Below are 8,978 nucleotides of genomic sequence, written 5' to 3' on the forward strand. Positions count from 1 at the left end.
AAGACATAAAAACAGGAGAAATTAACATATATAAGAAAGAAATAGAAAGAAGTAGAATTCACACAGCAAAATGGCAAAAGTATGAATAAAAAAAATTACAGTAAAAACAAGTAAAATAAAAACATAAGTGTTTTATGAGAGATGTAAAAGAGACAGAGCTAGCCTGCCTGATTTCCTCCTAGCTTATTATGATCACATTTGCAAAATGGAAAACCCTTGCTGTTTTTCTTAAATGTTCTGAAATCAAATTATAGAATATATTAGAGAGCTGTGAGTAGTCAGCAAGGGACTAAAAGTAAACCCTTCACTGGGAAACTACCGATAGTGTAATTCTACACTAGATAAGATTATAAATCTACTTTGACATTTGCTTCTTTGGTCTGTCTTGTTTGTTAAATTTGCAGTGCAGTTATGTTACCACAAAGGGTATAAGAAAAAGCTCAGGCTAGTCACTTATGTCATGTGACATTCAATATCCAAAACACTGGCACTGTGAGAAAATAAAGTGACTGTAAATAACTACCTGTATTTTTCATTGTGTGTGGACTTTCACTACATCTAAAGGCAGAGTGCATGTTTGCATTGCATAGCGGAGCGCTATTTCATCAACATGGATAAAGGAAAAGCCTGGAAGCAGGAATCCCTGCTAAGTAACCATGGTAACTGTCAAGCTTAATGCAGCAGTGTGTCAAAGAATTTCCACCAAGTGGAAACAGACCACCAAAAGACAGTTCCCTTAAGTGTCCTTCTGTGCTCACATCACTTGTGTCCATGCAAAAACACAAGTTTAGAGTTTCTATACAGTTTTCTATATGACCAAGCATGAATTTATATGTTTACTTTAGTTTCAAAGAATGCATTGATTAAAAAAAAGTTAAGAAAATCATATCTCACGAATTTGACTGCCTTCAAAAGTCAACTACATCCGTTTCTTTAAAAGCTTAACATTTATAGTTTAAGAAAAAAGTGGACAAAAAACAAAGAAAAAGACAAAAGAACCTTACATAGGCTTGTATATCTTCTAACAGGATTTTAATTGCTTTTAGCTTTTATGATGTACAGCTGATGATAGGAAAAGGAGGAATGAGAGAGGGAGGACAACATGTAAGTTGGCCTCAGATTGAAATCAAACCCATGCTGATGCTGAGGGGAACGTGGAGCAGACACACTACAAAGTGAGCACAGTAGAATCACATTACCCTGACATTTCTTTTGTCTGCGGGGTTTTTTGTTGGTCCTCTCCTCTGTTTTGTAAATTGCAGCAGTATTGGCCTTTTTTCATGAACTCTTTCTATTCTTCAATAGCTAAATTCACAGGGTTTGTTTCACCGCTGAGAAGAAAATGTTTGTGATCTTATCCTCTTTTTGACAATCAACTGTTCTTGGCTGCTTCTGTTGTCCGTACACACTCACAGTGCAAACTTTTTTTTAGCCTGGCTTGAGTTTGTGACTGAGATTGAGATTTGAGATTGTGTTAGTGTAACAGCTTGAGCCTTGAGTGGAAGTTTAACTTCATTCAAGCCAGGCTTTTTCACTTTAGCGCAGACTTCTGTTTAAACTTTGATGGATTACCCCCCAGAAAGCTTGTCCTTTAATACCACCACAGTAATTAAATACTCACACTGGCCTATCAGGTGATGTGTGTAATCTGTACCCTGAATAAAAAAAGACATTTTACTTCAGCCTCGACTGGACTTTGAGCAAATCACTCACGTGAGAGATTAGATATTTGTTTTGTGGATAGCTTGTTACCTAACCTGAACTACAATATTAAGACATTTAAGTAGAAAGATTAATACAACTGACACATGTTGCATACAGGTTTGAAGAAGACTGACAATGCAGATGTAAACTGTCCTGCATATGTGTACTGTAAAGCTACAGTACACATACAAAGTACAGTTTACAGATGTTTCTTTTACTGACAACACGGCTCTTTGCACTCAGTCTGTCACTTTGACCTTCTCGTGTTGATTGTCATTGATTTTGGCCTCTTTCAAAAGTGGAACCGTGGTTTTGTTTATCAAAGGATGGCATTCACCTCTGCACAGTCAAAAGCCTGACTCACACATAGTAAAGTAAATATCACTCAGTAATATGATCAATGTCACATACAAGACGTTCTTTTGGTGGTAAATGAAACAGTCATGCTAACAGCTCTGTAGGGATGGTGGTGCTTTGAGCTTCACAATGCTAACATGCTCACAATGATAATGATAGCATGCTGATGTTTAGCAGTAAGGCTGCGCAATTCATTGGAAACTGCACAATCATGCCATGTCTTTGTGATCAACGACTGGTGTCATTAAGTACTAAAAAATAAAGAGGGTTAATGAGTGTCTGCCTCCATGAAAGTGGAAAAACAACTATACCTAGTAGTCAGAGCTGATACATCACTGACAAACATTTTGGGGGAAAACAAATGCATTTTTGTTATTTGTGTAATTACTCTGCAGAAATTAAAATAAATAGTAGGTGTTGGAGATAACAACAGCAAAAAAAAAGTCCTAATTACAGTGAACACAATATGATTCACTATTGTGGCTCTATTTGCAATGGTGATTTAGATTCTTTCAAATTAAAAGTCATTTGACACAAGAGTTTGCCATATTTTGTCTGCAACTTGCACATACTTATACCACTACACCATTGTCTGAATCTGGATTTGATGTGTTAACAGATACACTCTCTCTCTCTCTCTCTCTCTCTGTCTCTCTCTCTCTCTGTTTGATTTGGGGGAAGTGCTTAGTCAACCCCACAGGCTTTAAAAACAACAGGGGTTTACTGTCTGTTTATGTGGGTCACAGGACAGAGAGAGGACAGAGGTAAGACGTTCTTTTTCTCCTCACATTTGTTTTTATTTTAATAAATCCTTTATTTTGAAAAGTGAATAATTAAATATGCTAATCAATTGTATTTGACTTCTTGCCTTTTCAAAATTAGACAAGTTTGCATCAAAGTAAAACTACTCCTAATTTCATGATTAATTCATTTTAAGGTTTGTTAATACAACTTTATACACTCAATATAATCTGAATTCAGCAGGTAATCACTGTTTATAGGACACACTAATGTAACTCCTTTATGTTGATAAAACTGGAGCTGTGAGGTTGTTTTCCAGAGACTGATGTATCGACTAAGATCAATGCAATTTAGTACCTAAACTTTAAGTAATTTGAAATTGACTGCCATTAAAGGGCACATTCATCTGTTTATACAGTTTTCTGGATGTGTCTCAGGCTGTGAATATCTCTGTCCCAGTCTCTCTTTGTCTTCCTGTCTGCCCCCCTGTCTGTCTATCTGCCCCCAACATTCTTCTGTCTGTTGGCAGTTTAGCCCATAATAAACTGTTTTTGCAGATTATCTCCACATGTGATGAGAGAGACAATGAGGGTTTACTCTTTTAATTATTTGGGGATCAGACTGACTGGACATTTGGTTCAGGGCAGCAGAAACCTGCCAAAGAATGAATCTGCTCTTAGCCCAGACTGACTGCACGTCATAGACTGTAGTCTACAGACTGTAGTCTACAGACTGCGTTCATGTTCTTATGATGATTATACACAGTGTAGAAATTTTTATGAAGATCTAATCATGATGACTGACTTCAGAACCTTTTTCCTTAATCTCTTCTAATCTCTTTTTCTTTAAATAGCCTATATGCATGTCTCAAAATTAAATTACAGCCTACTGATTATTAAATATATTAACACAGATTATTGTACGGCTTTTTCATAGATCCAGTCCAGCCAATCAGGGAGGGACAATGGACTCTCTCCTGTCGCTGTGGCTGTATGCAGCCCTGCCGGGTCTGCTGTGGGCCTCACATGTCACTCTGTTAGTGGAGGGGGACAATAATGCCTCCAGGATCTGCAAACCTGCCCCCCACTGGGACATAAACGGACAGGCACCCATGAAGGAGCTGCTGGGAAATGTGGTTGTGGTGGCGCTCCTGAAGGCCAGCTGACAGTTCTGTCTCACTCAGGCCTCCAAGTAAGAAAACAGACTTCATGGAACAACATCGTTTAATCTGCATATATAATCAGTCATATACTATAAAACCTGTCACAAGGCAGGTCAAATCAGTAAGATAATTATTTAAAACATCTTTTAAAGGTCCGGTGTGTAAGATTAATGGGGTTTTACTGCCAGAATGTGGCAGAAATTGAATAAATGAGCCATTTCTCTACAAATGGTGAGATTCTTCTTTCATGATGCACTGCCATGTTTCTACAGTAGCCCAGAATGTACAAACTAAACACTAGCACTAGATACAGTCTTTTGCATTTTGCGCAACTTTTGTGGCCAACGTAGATACAGGCTTGGAAAGTCACTGCTAGAGGCCTCTAAATCCTAAACACTGGTCTTTTAAAGCGATGATATGTAGCATTTCCACATTAAACTGTCTAAAAGGCTGGACATGTTATATAAGTTGTGTTCTAACATCCTTAATATTTACAACAATGTTCAAATCCATAAATTCAAGGCAATGGTGTGTTTCCTGCTACTCATGAGAGAGCGCCTAAGCCACGCCCCTTCTGCTGTGACCTGTGGGAAAAAATATGAATGAACTTTTTGATCCTGTTTCAACTGTGCCACGAATTACTCATATGTTATTAGTCAAATGAAACATAATTTTACAAGTGAAAAAAGTCTCGGTTTGTGCTAGATTTGTTTAATTTTGTGTGAAACTGCTTAGTCAACTACGTTGACGGTATCTTACCTGAAGTGTTTTGTCCAGTGACTCCTGGTCCTTTTATCAGCCGTGAAGAGAAAGAAGAAGTACGACCCACTACTGTGTGACTAGTTACATCCTGGTACAAAAACACACAGGCATCGTAGCTTCAGCAGCTAATGTTAGCTTTTGTAAGGAGAGAACCACGCCTGTGCTTGTGTAGTCTTTCTAATTCCGTACCTTCACAGTCCTCTACTTCAACTTCTTCTACTTTAACAGTTTTAAATTATCACGCAGACCGTAGTGCAGTGTTCCCCAACCCTGGTCCTCAGAGCCCACTGCCCTGCATGTTTTAGATGTTTCTCTGCTCCAACACACCTGATTCAAATGATCAGCTCATCATCAAGGCTCTGCAGAAGCCTGACAACAACCTGATCATTTGAATCAGGTGTGTTGGAGCAGGGAGACATTTAAAACATGCAGGACAGTGGGCCCTGAGGACCAGGATTGGGGAACACTGCCCTAGTGGACCCATACCTACTCAAGGATGTAAAAAAATAAATAAATCTTAGCTTAAACCAGGCTTGTGCAATGTGCAACATACTCAGTTACAACTTGAGACTTTTTCTTACTTGTACTTAAATTTCTGTTTATAGACTGAAGTAAAGAATATAATCTAATAGCCTGTCATAATCTAGAATAAGCACATGTAGTATATCATGACCTTTCATGTTGAAGGCTTTTCAAGAAAATCTGACTCATAAAGACTTTGCGACGGCTCAGCACAAAGCTTAAATTTGTGATTCACGTCTCACATCAAGTAGAAGGCTTAGCTCTAAAATCAGACAAATTGATCAGAACAGCTGTTCCAACATGATTGGTTAAACTAATTAAACAGTAAGAAGTCCTTGTGCATTGATTTCAGTTAAGAGTCTGTGTGTCTTTCTGTCCCTCTGCAGCATTAGAGGCCTGCGTGACAAGCTGAAACGCAGCAAGCTGACGGAGGTGTCTTTTCTGATAGTGAATGAGCAGGAGGCTCAGTCCAGAGCCATGTACTGGGAGCTGAAGAGAAGAGCGCCCCCTGGTGTTCCTGTGTACCAGCAGACTCCCTTCCAAAAGGACGTGTGGGAGGCTCTGGATGGCGACAAAGATGACTTCCTGGTCTATGACAGGTAAGGCAAGCCACCTCTTAAAAGACGTGTAGATAATGTTTAGACTCTTGTGATACAGAGAGACTAGAATGCAAACAAAACTAGAACGCTGCGTAAAGTTTTTTGCCAGGTTTTATGGTCATGATTTTGAATTTGCTGCATGCCGATACATATTTTCATCCACCAGCTATGATTTATCTCACCATGTGAGCACATTAGTTCTGAAACGGTTTGGTATTGTATTTTAAATGAATGGCATCTCAAACTTAGAAAAGCTTAGAATCCATAACTATATAATTTGCTTATGCATCATATTGTGAAAATAATAAAAAGTGAAATTGCAGTGATTTCCATCTACATTTTGATTCTCTTTTTCCTCCAGGTGTGGCCTGCTGACCTTCCACATAGTGCTACCTTACAGTTTCCTGAATTACCCCTACATAGAGGCTGCAATCAGAGCCACTTATCTTAAAAACATCTGCAACTGCTCTGTGAGTAACTACAAAACACACACACACACATATATTTGCACACATACACAAGTGGTTTTAAATGGAAACCTTCAGTCATGAGTGATTATTAGTGTTCAATATGAATCAGTTACTCACTCAGTCAAAATAAATACAAAGTCATGTACTCCTAAAATTAAAGGTGCAGTGTGTAAGATTTAGGAGATTCTATTGCCAAAATTTGGTAGTGATGGAATATAATACTAGTAAGCACTGGTGGACAGTAACCATGTACATTTTTTGAGTATCTGTACTTTACTTGAGTGTTTGTTTTTTGGAAACCTATGACTTTCACTCCACTACATGTCAGACAGTTACTTTTTGGCTAAGCACAGCTTTGAAGTCAGCTATTGTTTTTTTTTGCTTTTCTAAAATGCGATTGGTCACACGCTGTGTTCCTCACAGAAGGAAACCAATCACAGTACTCGCTCTCACCTGGGACTGATGTGAAAGCAGAAATATGTCATCCAGACGCTCTGTAACAAGAACAAGCAAGCTCTCCCTCTATCATTCAAACAAAACTCGGCAGGAGAAAGACTAAATTAAAATCTCAGGATGTTATTACAATTAGAAAAAGAGAAATAATTACATAATTCATGTATTTACTGCCCCTGAAGTCAGAAAGAAATCTCAGTTATTTAACAGACTTGGAGAACTCCTTACAGTTGACTTCAATCTAATTTTTTGCAGTGATTTTAATACAGTTACATCAGAAAATGACAACAGCTGTCCTTTTTGTTTTTGATTGTATTTCAATGCTGAAGTTTTTATAGGTGTTTCTATAGGCTTTGTGTAGCAGAGTGGTTCTACAAGCAGGTCAGTGCATCATTAGATGGTTTCAGAGAGTTACAAGCTTCTGTAAATGCATCATGAAAACAATACAGCAATGTATTAATATTAGAAAATGTACTTTGTAATTTGTACCTTTGAATACTTAAGTATTTTTTAAAAGCAAGAACTCTAGTACTTTAACTCAAGCAACATTTTGACTGAGCAGCTTTCACTTATAGTTGAGTAATACTTGACCAGGACTATTTACACTTTGACTCAAGTATTGGGGTTGAGGACTTTGTCCACAACTGTTGGTAAGTATGTTTGCATTTATGTTTTGACTGTTCTGTTTCGTACAGCCATTGACGACTGAGTTTTGTTTCAGCTCAGGACAGTGTACGTGGAGGTCATGTTAATACAGGCAGAAGTTTGAAAATCTCTGCTGGTAGCATCTGGCAGTTGTGGTGGCATTGCAGCAGGTGCTTCACCATCTACTGAGTGCACTCCTAAAGTTATAACATGTCTTTTGTCTTTCCCAGGCTAATTCTACTTTTTCAAGTGGCATGAACAACAATAACAACACCATGAAGGAGACAATGGCGTTAAATACCAGCCAGGTAACTGCAGTACCAACAACGCAAGTGGACACTGATGATCCAGAGGTGGGAGCCGCAGCTTCTCATCACCACAGCCATGGTCATCATCATCATCGTCCTCATCATTCCCACCGCCACCGCCACCACCATGACACCAGTCACCAGAATCAGCCGAAGCATGATTTGCATGACACAAGTCAGAATCAAACTCTCAGTCATCATCACCCCCACCATAGTCATCATCATAATTATCATCATCATAATCATCATCATCATCAGCAGCAGCCTGGCAACCACAGTCATGCTAATGGAACGGATGTGGATAATTAGGATGCCAGTTTTACTTGCTTCTTTCTTCTTAATCTAGTTAGGATTAGTTTAAATTTAGTGAAATATATTTACTTTGATGGCAGGACAGGCCAACAGCTGTTCAGTAATCAGATTGTGGTTTCTAAGCGAGCATCTCCACCCCTCACTCGTCTGTGTGGATGAAGTAGCGACTGCTGTCCAGCCTTCTCCCATTAATGAAGTCTATGGTGTGAAACCTGCCTGCAGGAGGCTGTAGATGGATGTGTGTGGAGAGACTGGATGGACTGATGGTTACTGTCACCCAGACAGAGTCAGAGGACGGTGATGGTGCTGCTGAACAAACCTCAGTCAGATCACTGTCCAAACATTTCCCTTCCTGTTCAGTTTCTGCTTCTGTTCATCCTGTCTCATGCAGGATCTGGTAGTGATATGCTGTGATACTACTACTACTATTTTGGGAATAACTGATAAATTAGATCAGTGCATTAATCCTACTAATTCATTAGATATTATATATTACATAAGCAAAGACAGTATTTTTGACTTATAGTGAAGTTTAACATACAGTATTACAGTATTAACATATGGCACATTGCTCCATTTAATCAATTTAGCATATTTGCTGTAGATTTGAAACTTTACTACTTATTGATTGATTACCTGAATCTAGAATTAACCTTAAGTTTGTTGTTCTCCATTAAAAAGAAAATACATTTGAAATCATTGTTTACCCTTTTTTTGTTGGTAAATATGTTTTCTGCACGTGATGTTTAGGTGGAGGTCGAACAGTTCCATAAATATGTTAGCTAACACTAGCTAGCAAGTTTTGTTTGCTTGTTTCTGCACAATGGCTGAAGAAAATACAAGCTCTTCTGAATATGCACGGTCACTCACTCTCCAGGACTGTGGTAAGGTCATTTATTTTTCAAAGTGTCATGCACCAAAAAGATGCCCAGCCTGCAAGGGC

The 8,978-nt window shown here is 38.5% G+C and overlaps 1 protein-coding gene across 1 annotated transcript; it reads left to right on the plus strand.

Moving 5' to 3' along the window:
- The first annotated feature begins 2,713 nt into the window (after positions 1 to 2,713).
- selenop2 (selenoprotein P2) lies at positions 2,714 to 8,734 on the plus strand. The gene is made up of 5 exons (XM_084732913.1): positions 2,714 to 2,825; positions 3,739 to 3,993; positions 5,635 to 5,847; positions 6,209 to 6,317; positions 7,646 to 8,734. The coding sequence occupies exons 2-5, from the start codon at positions 3,767 to 3,769 to the stop codon at positions 8,030 to 8,032; spliced, it is 936 nt and encodes a 311-aa protein (XP_084589039.1). The 5' UTR covers positions 2,714 to 2,825; positions 3,739 to 3,766; the 3' UTR covers positions 8,033 to 8,734.
- Positions 8,735 to 8,978: the final 244 nt, after the last annotated feature.

Source organism: Lutjanus erythropterus, chromosome 12 (genome assembly GCF_056507025.1).
Source record: "Lutjanus erythropterus isolate fLutEry1 chromosome 12, fLutEry1.hap2, whole genome shotgun sequence".
Lineage (NCBI taxonomy): Eukaryota > Metazoa > Chordata > Actinopteri > Lutjaniformes > Lutjanidae > Lutjanus > Lutjanus erythropterus.